A 22,575-nucleotide genomic window follows, 5' to 3' on the forward strand; every position below is an offset into this window, starting at 1 on the left:
GAGAATTACGGGGAAGAGAGGACTTTGAGGGACCATGATGGCTGTCTTCTGATATATCAGGAATCATCAAAGGTAAGAAAGAACAGACTTTGTGCTTAGGCACGGAGCAGAAAAAGAATTCTGAGGGCAAAAGATATCAGATTTCAATCCAATAAGAACACTTTTTCACAACCAAAGCTATCCAAAAACACAAAAAAAGGAGGGAGAGTGAGAGACTGAAATTGTTAAGCAAAGGCTAGATGAGTGTTTCAATAGAAAACATCAGAAAGCCCTTCTACGATAGAGGCTGAGTAATATAATAAAGGAGTGTTAAAAAAAATAGTGCACCTTTGAATTTTTGACCACAGGGATAATATACTGATGTCATGATTGATAGAGGTATAGAAATCCTTTGTTTCAATGGTTTAGGATAATTATTTCATTAATAACATTAGGCAACAATACTGAACACCACATACAATGAGAATTACTGACATATTTAATCTACCACATTTCTAGAGCATACAATCACTCCTATAAATCTAAGACAGTTATACTGCTTTCACCAAAGTTAGTGTACTGGTAAGGAAATCTTGAGAACTTTAGTGAAGTCACCTCTCCAAGGCGCCTGGTGCTAATCCCAGATGTTAAAGAATTGCTTTAAGAAATAAACAAATGTAAAACTTTTTTTCTCTAAAAACACAACTGTAACCAAAGTAAAAATGACTGAGGCAAGGAAAGAGGAAGTTGTTTTTCTTTTTTTCCCCGTAACACTGCTTAAGGGGGAAGGGATGGGGGATAAAAGTAAAATCATCTAAATTAATTTTAACTAAATTGCAGACGGCAAAATTTTTGACTAAATTGCAGTGAGCATGAGCTTCATTATGTCAAGAAGAGAAATTATAATAAGTATGTTACACAAATATAACTTTTATGTATATATTTATGAATCTTATAACTATATAGCTTTAATTTTCAAATTAATAAAATAAATATTAAACTGTTCTTTGTATGCACAATAGAACCTATTGTGAATAGACAAACATGTAATAAATACTACATGAACTGAGCAAAGTAGAAAAATACTGTGCTGGAGGCATATAATACATTTCAAATGAAGGTTAATATCACTTTGTCACATATATAATAAATCAGTATTTCTCAGAATCAAAAACAACATAATATTATAACTTCTTCATCTTAGTTCTCAACGATAAACCAGACTACTACTATAAATAATTCAAACATTCATCTGGAAAAATGATAAGTAGAAATAACTAGAAACATTTTGAAAAAGAATACTGGGGACAGAGGGCTGAAATGACCAGATATTAAAAGTCTACAATATGTAGAACATCTAGTATTTATGCAGATCAACAGGGGGAGAAAATCCCAAATGTGAACTTACATGACAAAGGTGGCAAGATAAATCAGTAGGAAAGAATACAATTATTCAAAAAATACTTGTGAATAATTAGCCATATGAAGAGGAAAAAAAATAATGTAGATCCTTATTCCATGCATAAAACAAAGTTTCAGAGGGATTAAAGAACTAACATAGAAACGATGCTGAAATTCACTCCCCTAAAAAACTTTTAAAATAGCACAAATATTTGGTAAATCTTTGGTTGAGAGAAGATTTTCTAAATTTAAACACAATGGAAGAAATAATAGGGGAAAAATTTTTAAATGACAACCTAAGATTAAAGGCAATAAGCCAAATGTGAGAGAACATTTGCATTAGTGGACAAAGGGTTAATATGCAAGTACATACAAACAAGCAAATACATAATCAAAACACCAAGACTCCAATCCGTAGATGAATAAAGGATAAAATAAGCCACTAACATAGAGAAATAAAAAGTCAATAAAGAAATGGAAAACTGCATAGTTATATTAAAAAATTGAAAATGCAAGTTAAATTAAAATAAGACTTACTAATAAATTAGCCAATATTTTAAACATGTCAGACTCCAAATTTTGGCTACCCAGAGTGCTAAGAAAAGGCACTGCTGCTAGGAAAGTAAATTGACACAGCCTTTCTCAAAAGCAATCTGGCAAATCTGGCAGAGACATAATCTAACTAAATAACGAAATAAATTTAAAAATTAGAGGAAGAGAAAAGTGGCCATTATGCAGGAGTACGCTGAGGTTTGGGGGAGAAAGGGAGCTTAAGTCAATTCAAGGCAAGGTTTTCTGTTCCTTACAGCCCAGCTTATTCCAAGGAAGTGCTTCTCAAGCTTTCTGGGATGAAAGATCAGTCTTGTGTTTTATTTGTTTCATTTTCTTTTGTTTCCAATCTTTCAAAACTAATACTATTGGGAAAATAACATTTAAATGACGTAAAATATAAATACATTTTTGTAAACTATCAGAGTTAACATATACATTACTCTGTCAATTGCAGTAAAAGTTTGTCTAATCGCTTCCTTTACTTCTGTACTCACCTGTGCACATGCTTGTGTGCAGGCACTGTCCATGGACCACATTCTGAGCAGCACAATTCTAAGTGATGCAGTGACATGTTGATAGGCCCCTGTTCAACACTTCCCTAACTGTACATTACTAAAAACAAAATAATCTAATTTATCAATAAACTGTCATCCACAGATGGACTACGTGTATTATGAGAGTTTTGAAAGGATATTAGGCACAAATTTTGATTGCTCTATTCCAGCCTTAAAAACAGTTTTGTTTCCTCTCATTTTAAATAACTAATGTGTAATCTGCTTTGCATATCTGCTAGCTGCTAAATACGAAGCAAACCACAGCAAATTGTCACTGTCTCTTAAAATTTTACATCTTTTAGTCAATTCTCACCCAGTTAACCTACATATTAAAATGTAATTCCAATCAAGATACCGACAGGCTTTTTTTGTTTGTTTCAAAAGGGTTGTGAGGAATTAAGTTGATTCCCAAGTTTATCTGGAAGAGAAATGCATTATAGCCTTTATATTTTGGTTAAAAAAGAACAATGGGATGGGTGCACTTACCCTACCAGATACCAATATCCTATGAAGCAAGAGAAACTAAAATAATGTGACTCTGACAAATATAATAATAGTAGTATAATCATTATAAATAACAACAGCAATAACAAACAGTTACTGAGCATTGATTATGACCAAGGCATGTAGTAAAGGCTTGTCATTATTTCTCAGAACCCTGTAAGGTAGATGTTATTATTATTTCCATCTTATTATGAAAATAAGTGACTGAGCTAGGGAAGAAAAGAATATATCAATAAAAAGAAAAAATGGAGTTCAGAAAAACACTCAATTTAATGCTAAGGGTAGCATTTTCAAGTCACCCAGGAATGGAGTATTTAATATATGGTTGTAGGCAAGGGATGATCAGATTATAAAATATACTTAGATTCCACCTAGAAAAAGGAAGATAATTTTTAAAAAATAATTGTAAGCTGAAGAATGTCTGACAAGGCACAAAACACAGAAATCACACCTGATTGAAGAAAATTAAAAGTTCTGTAACAAGAAAAATACTGTTTCAAAAAAATAAAAGAAATATGCTGAATAAAAACATTTGTAAAACATAAAGAAGTAATATCCGTAATATTCAAAGAGATTCAGTGTGAAAAGGACATGGAATTTAACAGAACTGAGTAAAGAATACTAAGAGGAGTCCATAGAAGAGATACAAAATGACAAGATTCTCAACCTCACTACAAATCAGGAAAATAAAAACTAAGAAAGAAAGATAATATTTTTTTACTAAGATATTAAAAAATTAAAATGTTAATGTATCTAAGTTAATGACACTGGGAAAGTTGACACTGATGCACGGTTGCTAGAAAAGATTATTCACTTTGTGTTTTTTCTGAAAACAGAAAAAACTATGGTACTTATCAAACTTAAATATCTGGTTATCCTTCAACTTAAAAGGCTAATACTTCCAGGAATTGATACTGTAGAAAAAGAAATATATTCAGCCTTTCTCTATACTGTTTCTTCTTTCTAGAATGCTTTTTCCTTGTTTTTGTCTAGAAAACTCTTAATACATGTTCCAATACCAAGCTCAAAGTCCCTTCCTCCTGTCTAGGCCATGTTTAATTCATCTTTGTATTCCTTAGCACAATTTCAATAGCCTCATAGTATTTTAAAATTTGCAGACTTCCCTGGTGGCACAGTGGTTAAGAACCCGCCTGCCAATGCAGAGGACACGAGTTCAATCCCTGGTCTGGGAAGATCCCACATGCTGAGGAGCAACTAAGCCCGTGTGCCACAACTACTGAGCCTGTGCTCTAGAGCTCGCGCGCCGCAACTACTGAGCCCATGTGCCACAACTACTGAAGCCCGCACGCCTAGAGCCCGTGCTCCACAAGAGAAGCCGCCACAATGAGAAGCCTGCTCACCACAACGAAGAGTAGCCCCCACTTGCCGCAACTAGAGAAAGCCCGCAAGCAGCAACAAAGACCCAACACAGCCACCAATAAATAAATAAATAAATTTATTAAAAAACAAATAAATAGAAAAATAAGATTTGCATAGAGGTAAGGCAACAAAGACACGGAGTAGACCAATCAGAACCAATGAGAGAGACTGAAGATGTTTATGTGAAAGAGTAACAATGGCTAAAGCTAACAGAAGTAATAGTCAGTAGGTAGGAAGAAAACAAAGGACCAGGGGACAGCTAGAGAGAGCTTAAAAAGAGTGGATGAAACTAGCACCAGTGAAACAAAAATGAGCAGCGCAGGCCCCCATGTAGATTCCAAAGCATCAGAAAACCAGTTTTAAAAAAAAGCTTGTGGTGAGAGAGCAGTTATTTCCAGTCAGTCCTGAAACAGCCCAAATCTGCCCCAAAAAGGACAGAAAATGACAACATTCCTTGAGAGAAAAATATGAAAATAAAAAGACCTCATAAAAAGCAGCTTGCATCGACCCATCATTACCGCGTACAATGGAGGCTACAAAAACCTCTCTCTCTAATAATCACACGTAAGATCTGAACACAGAATACTGTACATATGAATTGGAATTAGAGTACAATTTATTCAATTCTTTATCATAGGGTAGCTCTCTTTTGTGTAAGACTAAGAGCTCAAAAAAAATTTGCTGAATGAATAAATGATAAATGAATAAGTTACAGCCTGAATGGATAGTACTGATAGGGCAAAAATTGTCTGGACATGATCAAATCTTACTTCAGATAAGATAATTTAGAAGAATGCTATGAATTATTATTAAAAATGATCTTGAAATCTATTTGAAAATTTTAATTCATTACCCTAAGCTTTTTAATCTTTGCTTAAAAGGAAAAGCTTAGTAAATTAATATGGCCTAGCAACTTATAAATATTAGATTAACTTATTATAAAAAATAAACCAGATTTGCTTTACAGATTTCTCCAATGTATGTTCTCTAACGTTGCTTTCATTCATTTTTTTTCCTGTTAAGCACACATCGAGCCTCTATGTAAAAATAAAAACCTAGCAGACGTTAAGAAGACAAAAAGTTACGGTCTCTATGTAAAAAATCTTCATAGTATTATCAGGGAGATAGCACACACACACTGAACACATAAAAATAAAAGGGAACTATAAAAAGGGGTAACAGTAGTAGTAGTAATAATCTACTTTGTACAAAAATATTAAAAATTAATCTAGAGATTCAGTTAAAGGTTTCTGGGAAGGTCTAGTTTTACATCAGTTATTAAAAAAAGAATCAGTGAAGAATAAACCATAATAAAATAATACTAAAACTTGAAACAAACAGATTAAGCAAGCAAACTGAGACTGGGGGAAAAGGAGAAAGAGAAAATACCCTATGGACTGGCTGGGCCTACTTCCAATCAAACTGAAAATAAGTTACACATTGGGCCCAACAAGGAAGCACAGGCACACTGCATTGGTTACCACCGTGTGGCAATCTTTCTATCATGTAATGTCCTGGGTTCCAGTTTCTTTACGGATAAAATAAAGAGGTGAAACTAGCTTGTCTCCTAAGGTCCTAGCTGCGAAATTCTGAAAGATGTTTTCTAATAGCCAGTATTTTCTGATTCCAAAGGTTAGCAAACTTGTATACTGTTTTCATTATCTGAGACTAGACTGCTTTTTAGTCTGGGCATGAACGCAAATAATTAGATCAATTTCAGCACTCCAAATCATAAAAACGAATTCTGAAGAATGCCAGTGTAGGCAGTTTACTAAACTCAGTAGTAACTACTAAAAACTGCTATGGAGATGCAGAGGTGCCCAATATGCCATGTTATATAGAAAACACTGCAATGGGTATTGAGTGGTCCCAATCATCTTATGGATAAGGAAAGTATTCTAGCTCTAAAGGGAAGATTATGCAAACCTGTGTATTCTTACTTCACTCACTTCTAAAGCTTCTGACCTACTTCACTCACTACCATCCTTCTGGTCCTGAGACAGTTGATAAATCTATGTTATACAATATGGTGTTAATCATGCAAGTTGTTTTTTTACTCATCAGGTCTGCTCCAAGGACTTTAGTAACTTACAGCCCGGGCCGAGTCACCGAAGTCTATCTTCAACCTCCCCATGGCCCTAATGATAGCGATAATTGACTGGATGGTGTTACTGTAGACCACTGCTTTGTACTGTTTACATTCCTCTTCCGAATAACCAGCTTCGTGGATAATTCTAACGAGACAAAAGAAAAAAGGTAACACTTACTTCCTTTGATGGAACAGTACACGTAAACATAAAAAAATTTAATGTTTTAAATCTACTTACTTCATTTGCTTCACAATTGTACTTTTCCCAGATTCACCAGCACCTAAAAAAAGGGAAATAAAAAAAATGAGGGATTTCTAATTTTATCACTTATGTATATCCAACTCCCAACACACACTCTCTCTGTCTCTTACAGTTAATTTTTAAAAAATTTTTATTGGAGTATAGTTGATTTACACTGTTGTGTTAGTTTCTGCTGTACAGCAAAGTGAATCAGTTATACATACACATACATCCACTCTTTTTTAGATTCTTTTCCCATACAGGTCATTACAGGGTATTGAGTAGAGTTCCCTGTGCTATACAGTAGGCCCTTATTTATTTTATATATAGTATTGTGTATATATCAATCCCAATCTCCCAATCTACCTCCCACTTCCCCCAAGTTTGTTCCCAAGTTTGTTTTTTACATCTGTGATTGAATTTTTTTATATCAAAATGATCTTTATTGGTTTCCAAACATACAGCAAATTTCTTAAAAATAAGTCCCATCTGTTTATTACATCATAATTCTTAAACTCAGCTAAAAAAGAAAATGCTTTCATCGATGTTTTTATGTATTCCCTGAAGTACTAAAAAAAATTCTTTCTTCTATAACTTACACTGAAGCAGTATAAATAAATTTTACTCAAGATTTTGCTCCCCACTGGAAGATGTTTAACTGTCTGGCCAATTATCATAATTTGCCTCATGTGAAGTGGACAGCCCAGTGGTGCCAAGAAATCACGAAAATTATTTTTAAATATTACGTTATAATAAAATAGCTATCTCACACATTATATAGTCAACCACTGTTACTGAACAAGTGACACACAGCCGACATGCTTCGCTAACACTGGGGATGCAATGGTATGGCAGAAATGTCTCCCCCTATGTTTTTCTTTATTCCCTGTCATAAACCCATTCTCAAAACTCTCCTTCACTCTACATATTCATGACCTCCTCACAATTTGAGTCTCTAGAATTATGCCATCATAACACGAAAATATCACTAACCAAATGGCCCTTTATAAAAATTAGAGCCCTCTAGATACTGTGAACATCTGAGCACAGGACACAAAACAAGGAAGGTATGACAAGTCTATTGTTTGGCTTCATACTGTCTTTGGCCAGGGCTACAGATCATGGAGCTGTTATTACTGTCTGAGAGACAGGGCTCAGGATTTTCATTATCTAGGCCTCATAGTCCCATTTTTCCGGAGCCACTGCTACATGCTCTATGCTACAGTGTCACTGAACTTACAGTACCGACAACACCTACTGCTGACGACGCCACCAATCTTCAAACAGACTGTTCCTCCTGCCAAAGCGTAATTTGTTCTGCTTCCTAGAGCTACACTCATGATGCTGTATCAACCATCAAACCTACCTCCTTCCTCAGCCTTTCTTGACCCACTCCCGCTGTGATCCCTGTTGCCTCTCCCTTTGAACATTTTCTACTTGAATGCTCAGCAGCTAACTTGTGCTAGACACACAATCAACCAGAAGTGTACCTGAATGTATTTAAGCTATCTGTGAAGGATCAGTTAGATGGCAAACTTCTGGGCCTCATTCCCTTCTCCCCTTCCCCCTCCAGCTACACACATCCAAGTCATCAGAGGCATCTGAGAATAAGTCATAGTTGAATGGCCTATTTGAAAACCTGGGGGAAAAACTGCTTAAATTTTACTTGTGATTTGATATTCAAGAAATTTTCCCAAGATAGCTGCATATTAAGTAGAAAAGCAGGCGCTGAATAAACAATGAGGGCATTATTCATCTACAGACAGCTTTTGAATCTTGGCAGGGCATCTGCCAATACAAACAACTCCAAGATAAACAACCCATTATATATTAATCAACAACAATATACTTGGCTCTATGAAAAGCACAATCGTAGGCATTATGGCTCACACATTTCTCTAATTCAAGAGAAGTCCGCCCAAGTAACACACCCTCGGCAGTCTCCAGCAGGGCTATCTTCAAGGGGGCCCTCTGTGCTTCTCGGGCACGGCAAGTTGACTCAGCAGCAGCCGTGTTTTGCTGATAGGACTTTTTAGATCCCAACATCCATTCACGGGGTGGTGATTCCACACGCACAGTGAGCTTCCATGAACAGCCACCCATGGCCCATTCCGTTAGCGAGACAACTCAGAGGTTCAGAGAGAGGCTCACATGATACAAGCTCGTGAGGTCTGAGAGCCATACAAGGGGAAAATCAGAAATAGCAAAGAATAAGATGGTTACTATGTATGCTGATGAGAATTTTTCAATCTTAATGAGAAAAAAGCAAGTTTTCCTAATGTTAGACATTATCTTTAAATTCTAACTCACTTCCTATCTCATACAATAGCTGGTGACATGGGACACTGAGAGGCTTACTCCACAATGAGTGTCTAGTCAATGGCTTGCGGTTCCAAAAAATCCTGAAATATGTTTAACATTAAAGAGTGGAGATGGCAGTGTTATTGGCTGGATTTCTACCTAATTTCTTTGCTAGTTAGACAAGCATACTCTCTGTGGACCAGATTTCCTAAAGGCAGAAATACTGGGGAAAAAACTTTCATAATTTAGCAGTTTATATAATTACTTTTCAATTCTTACTTCCATGCAGAGACTCCTAACAGGAAAATTAGAAATGCTGCACGGTTATGGTTCCAGCATTCTAAACACTGGTATTCTTTCCACACAGCGTACAGGAAAGAGTTAAAGGTGGTCCTCTAGAAATCTCAGTCAGCACAGTCCTGTATGAGAGACTGACAGGAAGCAATATTGTAAAAAAAACAATAAAACAAACAAACAAACCAAAAACCCCTCAGAGGTAGTGGAGGCAGGAGAAAGGAGAAAAGGGTAAATTTTCCTAGCAGTACTCGGCTGGGCAGCTATTGCTTTTCAGTTCAATCCACAGGCAAGATCAAAAGAGTGAGAGTACCCTTCTTTCAAGGAGAAACAAGGAATATGTAACACGGATCAGTCAGGAAAGATCAAAGCGTGGGACCGTTGCGGTCACAAAGCTGAGACGGTCAAGGTGACCAGGTGGCCTGTAAATAACTGCTGACAAGCTGGTGGCTGTGAGATGAACGAGACTCTAGGGTAGCGGGAAGGGAGGATGTAGCTCCCCAGGGCGAGAGTGTGTGCAGTGTGGGCACGGTGGGCCAGGAACCATGAAGCCACTGAGGGGGATGCCCCAGACCACTCTCTAAGGAGGAAGTGGCGGATGGAAAACTGCATCTCTGAGAGTAAATACTGAGCCCAGCAGGTGTGTGAAGTGGAGCTGGGCACCTGATAAGGCACCACACAGATAATGGGAGGGCAAAGGACCATCACCACAGTAACGCGGGCAGGGCCTCGCCTGCGGCTCCGGGCTGCACACACACGGCCGCTTATTAACGGGGCTCGGAAATGCAAAACGCATCAAGTGCGGACACGGAGAAGGACGAGGGAGGGGAACGACTAACAGCAAATCAAGGTCTAAGTAAAGTAACCCCTTGGCTAGATTATAAGTCCTTGAACAGAATGATATAAGTTACCATTATAAAAATGATTATCAAACAGGGCTCACCCCTGATTTTTGTTGAGGGGCAGTCTAGAGAAATTTGGAATTTTAACTGTGGCGAGGTTTAAAAGAAAAAAGAAAACACCTCTGACCTCAGAAAACACATACTCCCCCACCACAAGAATATTCTTTATCCAGCTTTGCTTGGGTTCACATTTATATCATTTATTTACTGGCTTCAGCTGCCTAACATCAAGGCTGCTCAGCATGAAAATGGTGATTCAGTCAAAGTCACCTTACCTGAATTCCTGACTCCACTTTTAAAAACTCCCAACTTTTACGTACAATTACACCACTTTTACATTCAATAAGACAAAATTACAATTCAGTTTAAACTGGAATAAAACCAAATTTACAAGTGCATTTAAAGTCGCTTCTGCTTATCATAATATTACTGTAAGATTAATAAGATCAAGGTCCTTATTTTTAAGATAGAAGCAAATAAAGAGGATGCAAGGGCAAATATTAATTTAAAATAAGAGGCTTAATTATCCCCCTTGAAAGTAAAGGAAAATTTCCCTCCCTTTTTCTTAGGACATTTACTTTAGAAAAATTTTAAATGTAAGTGCTTTCTCCTCTCATTGAAATGTATATACAGTTGACCCTCGAACAACCTCGGTTTGAACTGCATGGGTCCACATGTATGTGGATTTTTTTTTTTCCCCAATAAATTCATACAGCACTACGCAGTCTGAGGTTAGCTGAATCTGTGGCAGGTCCTGGAACCAATCCCCTGCAGATACCAAGGGACAACTGTATACCCTTTTGAAAACTAAACAGGCGTTTTTTTGTCAGCTTTATGATCAAGAATGTCTTTCTCAAGGACCCGAGAACCATCTCTTTGAAAGGTAAACATCACAGGAGATAGCACCCCTGTCTTCCAGTTTCTGCAGGTAGGTAGGAGTCTAACTTGGGTGGGTGTCTTGCTCCAAGTTGCAAAACTACCTCTTGTCATAAGGTAAGTTTGTTTCTCTTCTGGATAAGGTCCATTAGCTAAAAGATGGTTACCTCAATTACCAGGTAAAGTTAGGATGAACTGTGAGTGACATAAGGTGTTGTAAAGCCTCTCATTTAGGGACTAGCTGTCATCTATCTCGCAAACATGTACGTAACCGTAACGGCTGAATCGGCTTGGCTATGTTAAGTGGGTGGCACACCTTTCTGTCTTGCAGTCTCTTCACGGACTGCTTGCGATGCAATCCATTCAATAAAAAAATGGTTTCTTTCTCCACTACCTTTGGTGAAGATGATTTCTGGGTTGGGAGAAGACTTTGTTCTTAATTATAATTCCCCAACATGGGTAACAGTCTAGAAATCTTTATTATTTAGCCGTGAGAAGCTCTGGACTTACATTTATATAAATATATATGTATTTATAGGCTATATCTGACACTCTGGGATATAAAAATAATGACTGTAAACAGCAGAATCTAGATTCCCCCAAATGATCCCCTTTCTCCAAATATTAACTCCCCATAAAATTACTCCCCGAGCCATTCATGTCTGAGATAGGGATCACACTATTACACTGCACAAGGATGATTACACACACAAGACTACTCTAGAATCCAGGTAGGACAAAAGAAAGGAGAATCGTGGGCAACACAGGAAGCTTTTTCCTGGCAGCCTAATTAAAGAGACCACAGAAGTAACTAATTGAACTGAGGGGTCAATGTTTCTACGAGTCGAGTCTTGAGACTCACACGGTGAGGGTAAGGGAGGATAGAGGACTGGGGGCCACAAGTATACTCTTCGGGGTCTACAAGTTTGCTGCAAGAAATTTTAATTCAGTGTTTTTATTTGTATAACAAGAGTAATTTAAGAAATGCTGAGTCATCTGAATGCCTCTATCTAACTGAATTTCAGGATCTATATTTGAGTTTGTGTTTATAGGTCCTGAGATACTCAAGCAAGTGCCAAACATTGCACCTTGCTTGAGAATCTATCCATCCATCACTCTATCTGGTTTGGCTGTCAACCACTAGACCCCCTATCCAAAGAAAGGGCCATGTGTTTCCAGCAGGCCAATCCGAGTTGTGTTTGAGAGTAAAATTCCCTATGCTTATACATCTTATACAAACCATCAAATAGAACATTTTACAAATTAATATATGTAAACATATTTATATATAATATACATAAAATATACTAAAAACTTAACAAAATAATCACTTTGGATACACTGATTTTTTTTTTTTTTTTTCCTCCAAGAAAGGAATGAGATCTAGGTGCCAGAGATTTTCCCTGGCCTTTTATGTGAAAATTATCAAGAAAAAAAATCACAGCACTCAAAGCATAATGTGGAATCTGGCCCACAGAAGTCACTTTCCATGATCACATCATGGAAAACACCATTAAAGGATGGGGCCAAAACAGAGGGAAGCAGCACTGAGAGAAAACTAGGATAAGAGAAGCCAGACAGCAACCCTTGAGCCTTTAGATATAGTCATATCTAGGGAGTCATATTACAATTGACCATCCAGAGTGAAACACTGTTGAGAGTTAAAGGGGGCACAAGCATAAACTAGGACTGACCCGGGAAAAGGAGAAAATATATCACTCTAGTCAGAACTGAAGACGATTTCGATTTGATTTCCAAGCTATGAGTCAGTTATGAGTTTGCTTTCTGTCACATGGACCCGAAAAGAGTTTTGGACTGACCCTGTGCCAAACAGTATTACTTTAGTTATCTTTAGCTAATGAAGGAAAAACAAAGGAGGTTAATGATGCATTTGCAGCAAGTAAAGGTCAAATGATAACTACTGCCTGCTTTACAAAAGAAAGTTACAGAAGTTCAGACGGAGAAAAGATGTGGGACAAACCAGTCATTATACAGCCCACTGTAGAAGAGGGATGCCTTAATCCAAGAGTCATACTGTAAGTACAATTTATTGTGACTTATATTGGGTTGGCCAAAAAGTTCGTTCGGGTTTTTCTGTAACGTTACAGAAAAACCCGAACGAACTTTTTGGCCAACCCAACCATCATTATTTGTCTTACTAAATTCATATTAACTTTACTTTTTAAATGTTCATATACATTATGTTATAAAATTGTTTGGTTTTATAGTTCATAGAAGACCTATAAAGCATACGGAACTTTGTTCCCAATGACAGTTACACACTTTTGTGAAAATAATTTAGAACTACACAGGGGGGAAAGGTTTTCCTTTATCAGGGGGCCATACACTGCACTGTCTAAAACTCAAGTCTAACTGCTCTCGTGTTTTTGCTCAACGGTTTACTATTAAGGACCAGTAAATAATTAACATATACAAACTCTCAACTTTTCCTATGTTGCCCTACGATTCTCCATGGGTCTCTCTCACATTTCTGAACATATGTGAGCAGAGGCACCGACTGCCTTTATTCTCAACCATCTTTTCAAAGATGTTTATATAGAGAATAGTCTTGGAAAACAAGAGATAATGCTTCCCTCTGGAACAGAGAGCAGGTCTGTTTGTCGTCTAGCATTATAAAGATAACATGCTCTGGGGACAAAGATCAGGCGGGCTTACTGCACATTATGAAAAAAATACTGGGGATCCCTAAATTAAGGGCTCCTCTACTGCAACATAACCCATTGCTTGTGCAGCCATGGCTCTCTTCGTGTTGCCCTTAGGGAACTGGGGCTGGGTAAATCGCCATAAAGGCTGATACTCTGGCAACTGCAATTGCTGTAATAAAGTCATTTTTGTCTCTGAACCAGGACTCTAGTGTCTTCTGCCAGCAACCTTGAAACTGGGGTGGGAATTCTCCAGCAGTCCAGTGGTTAGGACCCCATGTTCTCGCTGCCATGGGCCCGGGGTTCAATCCCTGGTTGGGGAACTAAGATCCTGCGAGCTGCGTCGTGTGCCCCCCTTCCCCCCCCCAAAAAAAAGGAAAAAAGAAACTGGGGTAAGCTAACTTGTTAGCTTGTAAATAGGGTAAAGTCTCAGGTACTGAATAGTTCTTGACATGCTCTTCTGCTTAATTTTTAATTAATTCCCAAATTTGACAACTAAGGACGCTTCCAGCCATGATCTCTACACCTGTACTACTTATCTTTCCTCAAATGGCAGCTTAATCAGGTTTGTCCAATAAACCCAAAGAAACAGCTAGAACAGTGGTTCTCAAAGCATGATCTAAGGACCAGTAGTATCAGCAATACTTAAGAAATGCACATTCTCAGGTCCCACCCAGAACTTACTGACTCAAACTCGGGCAGTGGGGCCCAGCAGTCTGTGTTATAACAATCCCTCCCAGGGGTTCTGAGAACCAGGGAGGTAGAAGAAAGGTCTCCTCCTTTTTTCTTGATTGCAATCAGAATTATTATAGTGATTAAGTTGCTGACGAGCTATAACAAACTATTATTTTTATGAAATATTTATATTTCCCTCCTCCCCCTGAAAGTGAGACAAGTAATATTGTTTTACATTTCTGCAAATAGCTTATTAAAAGACAGCTTAACTCTCCTATCTATGTCTGCATTTAATAGGATACAATGTATTACTTTGGTTGAATGAAGAAAATCCATTTTCACATAATAATGTAGTTAGAAAATGAAAGAGCATTTTAATAGCATTTGCATATAATTGTGGATAGTCTTCTTTGATTCTATACCAAACTTTGAAAAGGGTAGCTTAAAGTTTGGTTATAATGGATTTCTGTGAACTTTTCATACTTTGGTAGCTTAAAATCCACTGGTCTATCTTGTACTTGGAATGGATCCCTTACCCATGTCTGATTTGGAAATTAGTTCACTGACTTATGCAGAACTGAATGTTGACATATTTTCAATATTAAAAAAAAAGAGCATTTATTTTTAAATTGCCTATTTAATATTATACATAATTTCACCAGAAAAAGCTTTAGGTCATGAGATGATATCAAGCTCCCAGTGGTAGGGACATGGTTTTTAAATTTCCTTTTTCTTTTTTTTGGCTTGAAAGCTCAAATTTTATTATTGGCAACAAATACTGTTTGCTGTTTTCCTTGAAGTGACAACCGACTAACTGCCAAATCCCCAAGTCGGATTAACCATAGTTTTCTATCAGTCTTTCTTTCAAGTGAAAATGGAATGGTATTCCAGGAAAAGAGCAACTAGTTCAATTCACAACTCAATCAATCACACAGCTGCTCTTCCTCAAGACAACCAACGTGCTCTGGCATATGCAAAAGTAGTTTGGGAGTACTTCCCATTTGGTCACACAGAATATTAAAGACATATGTACTTAATGGTCAAGATTTAATAAAAATAATCATGCTTATGACTTCAGCATTTTTTAAATCACAAGTGCACAGTAGTGAAGAATACAATGACTACTGGTACAATCTCATGCTACTGACATGATTCAGCAGTTTGACCATTATTACTTTGGTACCATTAGAGCAAACAACACAATAGAAAAGGCAAACAACATCTTAGTATTACTACGAAAATGGTCGCAGGGCCCCCAGAGTCCACAGATCCCTCCTAAAACCAGATTTAATGTCCTTCTCACCCACTGGACTATGAGCCATGAGGGAAGAGAGCCCCTGGTTTCTGTCACCATGATATCCCCAAAGCTAACTCCCATGGCAGGAGCACAAGACACTTATTCACCAGCTGGATGACAGGAAGAGAGGGAGGAGAGCAGGAGGGGAGGGGAGGGGAATATACAACAGGAAGAAAGCGTAAGAAAATGTAACTGAATATGTATATGAATTGTGGAAAGGGAGAATTCTGTTAGAAGACCAGAAGAAACAAAGAAGTGGGTGGAAGCTTGTGACTTCCCCTTAAAAACAGGTTCTCACACACACACACAAAACAAACAAACCCAACAACAACAAAAAAAACAGATTCTCTCCTTCTATTGTAATAAGAGTAGTGACTTGAAACATGGCAGCTAGAGACTACATTGCTTATCTTTCCTTGCTGCTAGGTGTAGCCACTTCACCCCATTTCTCACCAAATCACGATGTGTGTAAAAGTAAAATGCAGCCTTGGACTCTCTGTCTCCTGTTCCTACGTATGAGCCAGAAAATGGGTGTCCCTGTGGTCTTGTTCCAACCATGTGAATTAAGACAATGTCCAAGGGACGGTAGAGCAATGAGAAGGCAGGAACTCAGGTCCCTGAATGGTCATGTGAGGCAGAGCACCCCAGCTCTAGTTAACCTTAGATCCGTTACACAAGAGAAATAAACACCTATCTTCTTTAGGCCATAGTCAGGTTAGGTTTCTCTGATACAGAGCTAGGCCTTCATGCTGACAATTTTTTAAAAGGTGGTCTAGATTTAAATACACAAGCAAATATAAAACAAACTAAAAAGTCCCCAAACCTACAAATGTTTTTAAAAATTACCATAAAGTAGACAGGCAAACTAAAGAATAGGGAAAACTATCAGTAATTAATGAGTATCAAAATGTAGATTTCTTTTTTTTCCCAGTGCACAGCAAAGTAATTCACGTGTGTGTGTGTGTGTGTGTATGTATTTTCTCAGATTCTTTTCCATTATAGGTTATTACAAGATATTGAATATAGTTCCCTGTGCTATACAATAGGCCCTTGTTTATTTTATATATAGTAGTGTGCATATGTTAATCCCAAACTCCTAATTTATCTTCTCCCCTTCCCCACTATCCCCTTTGGTAACCATAAGTGTATTTTCTATGTCTGTGGGTCTATTTCTGTTTTGTAAATAAGTTCATTTATATCGCTTTTTAGATTACGTATGTGATAACATATGATACCTGTCTTTCTCTATCTGACTTACTTCACTTAACATGATAATCTCTAGGTCCATCCATGTTGCTATATATATATATATATATATGTATACACATACACACACACACCACATCTTCTTTATCCATTCATCTGTCAATGGACACTTAGGTTGCTTCCATGTCTTGGCCATTGTAAACAGTGCTGCTGTGAACATTGGGGTGCATGCATCTTTTAGAATTAGAGTTTTCTCCAGATATATGCCCAGGAGCAGGATTGCTGGATCATATAGAAGCTCTATTCTTAGTTTTTTAAGGAGCCTCCATACTGTTTCCATAGTGGCAGCACCAATTTACATTCCCACCAACAGTGTAGAAGGGTTCCTTTTTCTCCAACCCTCTCCAGCATTTACTGTTTGTAGACTTTTTAATGATGCCTATTCTGTCTGGTGTGTAGCTGTCCAGTTTTCCCAGCACAACTTATTGAAGAGACTGCCTTTTCTCCATTGTATACTTGCCTCCTTTATCATAGATTAATTGACCATAAGTGCATGGGTTTATTTCTGGGCTTTCTATCCTGTTCCACTGATCTGTATGTCTGTTTTTATGCCAGAACCATACTGTTTTGATTACTGTAGCTTTACAGTATAGTCTGATACAAAAACAGAACCCATATATATGCTGCCTACAAGAGAACCATTTCAGTTCTAGAGACACATACAGACTGAAAGGGAGGGGATGGAAAAAGGTATTTCACAAACATGGAAATCAAAAGAAAGCTGGAGTAGCAATATTTATATCATAAAAAATAAACTTTAAAATAAAGCCTGTCACAAGAGACGAAAAAGGACACTCCATAATGATCAAGGGATAAATTCAAGAAGATGATATAACAATTGTAAATATATACGCACCCAACATAGGTGCACCTCAATATATAAGGCAAATGCTAACAGCCATAAAAGGAGAAATCGACAGTAACACAATAGTGGGAGACTTTTACACGGCACTTACATCAATCGATAGATCATCCAGACAGAAAATCGATAAGGAAACACAGACCTTAAATGACACATTAGACCAGATGGACTTAATTGATATTTATACAGCATTCCATCCAAAAGCAACAGAATATACATTCTTCTCAAGTGCACATGGAGCATTCTTCAAGACAGATCACATGCTGAGCCACGAAGTGAGCACCACAAAGTGAACATCAGTAAATTTAAGAAAACTGAAATCATATCAAGCATCTTTTCCAACCACAGTGCTATGATATTAGAAATCAATTGCAAGAAAAAAACTGTAAAAAACACAAACACATGGAAGCTAAACAATATGCTACTTAACAACCAATGGATCACTGAAGAAATCAAAGAGGAAATTTAAAAATACCTAGAAACAAATGAAAACAAAAACATGACAGTCCAAAACCTAGGGGATGCAGCAAAAGCCATTCTAAAACGGGTGTTTACAGGGATACAAGCTTACCTCAGAAAACAAGAAGAATGTCAAATAAACGACCTAACCTTACACATAAAGCAACTAGAAAAAGAAGAATAAACAAACTGTGAGATTAATAGAAATGATAAAGATCAGAGCAGAAATAAATGAAATAGATGAAGAAAAAAATAGAAAAGATCAATGAACCTAAAAGCTTGTTCTTTGAAACGATAAACAAAATTGATAAACCTGTAGCCAGACTCACGAAAAACAAAGAGAGAGGGCCCAAATCAATAAAGTTAGAAATGAAAAAGGAGAATTTACAACGGACATCGCAGAAATACAAAGCATCATAAGAGACTACTACAGCAATAAAATGGACAACCTGGAAGAAACAAATTCTTAGAAAGGTACAATCTCCTAAGACTGAACCCGGAAGAAATAGAAAGTATGAACAGACCAATCACAAGTACTGAAATTGAAACTGTGATTTAAAAACTCCACACAAACAAAACTCCAGGACCAGATGGCTTCACAGGCGAATTCTATCAAACATTTAGAGAAGAGTTAACACCCATCTTTCTGAAACTGTTCCAAAAAACTGCAGAGGAAGGAACACTCCCAAACTCATTCTATGAGGCCACCATCATCCTGATACCAAAACCAGACAAAGATACCACAAAAAAAGAAAATGTATATTTTTAAAATTCATAATGAATTAACATTAACTGACAAGAAAAACACCAATACTCTAAGTAACAAAAGACATAAACACAATTCATAGAGGAAAAACAGATACAGTAATTTTAAACTCTATATAGATATATATATCTTCATACTAAAAAAAGTACCTTGAAAGAAATACACTGAAAAGTGTTTGTATCTGACTAATGCAATTTTATGCCTCAAACATTTGTGTAATTCCAAATTTTTAAACCGTAAGACTGAATCAAAATTATACAATTTATTTATAAAAATTTGGTCATATCTCTCCAATGATTAAAGTTGAATAAGATCATCTTCTTTAATCTCGTTTGTTTCAACCCACGTTCCCATCTCATCACTCATGCACATAAATCTCACATTCTGATCACAGCAAATTACTTTTACTTCCAAAGTCTCACGATCATCCCCGCCTCCATTCCTCCCCCATACTTTCTCCCAAGTGGAGCCCTTATCAACATCGGCACTACAGGGGACCACACCATGTTCAGGCAGGGAGCATCTGGGATTGAATTTTCCCAACCAAGGCACGTCCAGTTCTCAGGGACAGTGAAAACTGAGCAGACAGACACCAGGCCTGCTCCATGGCCCAGTATGGCAGGCAGGAAAACCACCCAGCCCGCAGCCATACAGAGACTCTGGTGAGAGATTCCGAGGCCTGCACTTTGAGGCAGCTCAAGCAGGCAGGCTCTAAGCAGGCCATGAGTGACAGCACCAGAGACTTCAGCTGTGATACCAGGAGCACCTAGGTGAGAGCCATTACCTCCACGATCAGAGGAGGAAGAGGGCATTACATCTAAGGGACTAGACCCTGTTCCCGCTGCAATGAGCTCAAGAAAGTCACTCTTCCCTCCATTCCCACTCACAGTCCCCCACAGCAATTAGGGAGAACAGCAGGAAGGAAGGATGACAAGGGATGAAACATTTTTATCTGAACACTACATAAGTAGACTGTTTAAGTAATCAGATTGGACCAAGGCTTAAGCAACATTGAACATTGTGTAATTTTCCCTGCTAATCAGCAGGAAGTAAATTGATTTTAGGCTAAATAAAAATTAAAATAGTGTGAATCAACTCTTGTAACCCTCACTATTAATATACAGGCAATGATTTTTAAGCATATTTTTAAAAAGACAAGGATATTACACTTTCCCCTATCAAACATCCCAAATTTTACACACTATCTCCGTAGCCTGTTCAGAGGAATTATTAAACCAGACTTGGAGGACCACATGTCTCATATCTGATGTGAGCTGACATCATCCTTTCACCACTTTGAACACTTCCTTTCAGTACGTAATCCGATGCACATTCCCTTCTCTACTTTCACCAACTCAGAATAAATCAGTTCCGTGTGGTGCCAAGCTTCTGGCAAGTATACACGTACCTTAAAGTTTTAGTCAGGATTCTGGTTCAGGCAGTGGAAGTGGTTTAAACACGAGAGAAAGAATTCCATCGTTTTTTCACAAAGCAGTCCAGGGCTTGCGGTCAGCTTGATACTGTGAGAGACCCAAGCACCTTCTATCTTATTGCTCTGCCGCCTTCATGACACGGCTTCCGACTCAGGTTAGGTATATCTGTTCAGGATCCCACTGGCACGTGAACTTGCAGTCAGTGGGAGGGTCAACCAGTAGAGGAAGTGAGGGAATGTGCTTTCTCTTTGAGGGGACCACCCAAAAGTTGTAACTCATTTCTCCTCATATCCCCGTGACCAGAACCCAGCTTCCTGGCTTCACTTGGCCACCAGGATAGCTGGGAAATACAGTCACTAGCTGTGTAACTATGTGTCTAGAAAATAGATATGGAGGGACCGTGCACACCGGGGAATAACCAGAAATCTCTGCTTAGCTAGCCCATAAGCGTATTCTTTTCTTTCTTGTGTCATCTGTTCCACCTTTAAGTTAAAAAAAAAAAGCAAAAACTTTTTAAATGAAACATTATGCCAGTCAATATATACAAAATGAAAGAGTTGGGTTTGTGTTTTGTTTTTTATTTGTTTTGGTTTCCTCTTGAAAACTAAGTTGGATGCCTTGAAAAAAATGTAATAAAGCAAGCAAGCTATTTAAAAAGGCCACTGAATTAGATAAGTGTGAGAAATTGTCCAACAGAGACAAGCAAAAAAATTAAATCTAAAAGGATTCTTCATTCATATTCCTTTGCAAGTATCTTTAATTGAAAAAAACAAACTGGACATAAGGGGTTCATTTTGGATATGCAAAAAAGACAACTGTGAACTATAGTCAGTGATTCATACTCCCCCCAAAAAGGCCATGATCGTACATCAAAAGATTGCTGAATAGCATTATACCTATGTTTTCAACTAAAACAAAATATTCAAGTTATATTTGCAAAAGTTTTTTTTTTAGGGTTTCCCCTTAAGACAGGTAAATTCTGATCCCATCAGCACAGAGAATTTCTACGAAGGAAACTTCCCCCTGCATATCAACATATTCAGAACTTAATTACCTTTATCTCCCAATTTTTATACTCCTCCCACAACTATTTTTCTAAAATGTTTAAATTTGTATCAACTGTTTAACCAAAAACTTCTGAGCACGGCATTGCAAGGATGCTAGGATTTGGACCCACATGCCTTTTAGCCTCACGTCTTCTATACTATACACCTCCAATCATTCTCTAGCCAAAATAATCTATCTAACCTATACAGCCAGAATTCTAGCATCTATGCGTCAAGGATTATGTTAGGCAATCAAGTCAACGTTGAATAAATCATGGGTCCTGACTCTAGAAAGTTGTAACCAGCATCAAAAGAGATAGTCAAGAAAATGAACAATTTCAATATACTTTCTTTCATTCAAAACATATGAAGTACCCACGTGATGGCAGGCACAACTCAGGGCATCGAGGGCAGAGTGAGTGGGAGTAAAAGCTGTGGCCCCCATCTCATGGGGGGAGGAAAAGGTGGCAGGAAACACTTCAGATCTTGTGGCGAGGAAAGGCTACTTAGAGGGGGTGACTGATACATGCAGATCTTTTACTTAAAATATCAACACCTGCTACTAATATCTCTCAACAAATTGATGTATCCAGTAAGTCAGTGGAAGAGCTCAATTAATGAAAGGAAGAAAATGACAGTAAAAGGTTACAGAAAAGTTAGTACAAACAAAACGTGTACAAGTATGTAATTCCAAAGTATAAGAACTACAGCCCTAATATACTTTTAATGGTATACTTTTATACCATTCTCCTAGGAAGGACACTAATAGGATTATGTCCAGAGAGGAGGTGTAGAGGACTACAAACTCCTTCATTTGAGCAAAGGCTGATGGAGGGAGGAATGTTTAGAAAAAGACCAGGAGACAACAGGATGTCTGATAAACAGCTGAAGAGCCCTCTCATGGGAAGAGAAGTTATACTGTGTGACACTCAAGAAGGCTGAATTAAGATCAATAACAAATTACACAGAAGCAAACCTGTCTCAGTAAAAGGAATAACCTATTAATAAAATGATGCCAGAATCTATAAAAACACA

At 37.6% G+C, this 22,575-nt stretch overlaps 1 protein-coding gene across 1 annotated transcript in view; it reads right to left on the bottom strand.

The window, feature by feature from the left end:
• GNAI1 (G protein subunit alpha i1) overlaps nucleotides 1-22,575 on the bottom strand; it is a 90,504-nt gene that overhangs the window by 29,391 nt on the left and 38,538 nt on the right. The window contains exons 2-3 of the mRNA XM_007187121.2: nucleotides 6,698-6,740; nucleotides 6,463-6,604 (exon numbers count right to left, since the gene is read on the bottom strand). Of these exons, the coding sequence (XP_007187183.1) occupies nucleotides 6,463-6,604; nucleotides 6,698-6,740 (185 nt within the window). The remainder of the gene's footprint in view (nucleotides 1-6,462; nucleotides 6,605-6,697; nucleotides 6,741-22,575) is intronic.

The sequence above is a fragment of the Balaenoptera acutorostrata genome, chromosome 7, assembly GCF_949987535.1.
Source record: "Balaenoptera acutorostrata chromosome 7, mBalAcu1.1, whole genome shotgun sequence".
NCBI classification, from domain to species: domain Eukaryota; kingdom Metazoa; phylum Chordata; class Mammalia; order Artiodactyla; family Balaenopteridae; genus Balaenoptera; species Balaenoptera acutorostrata.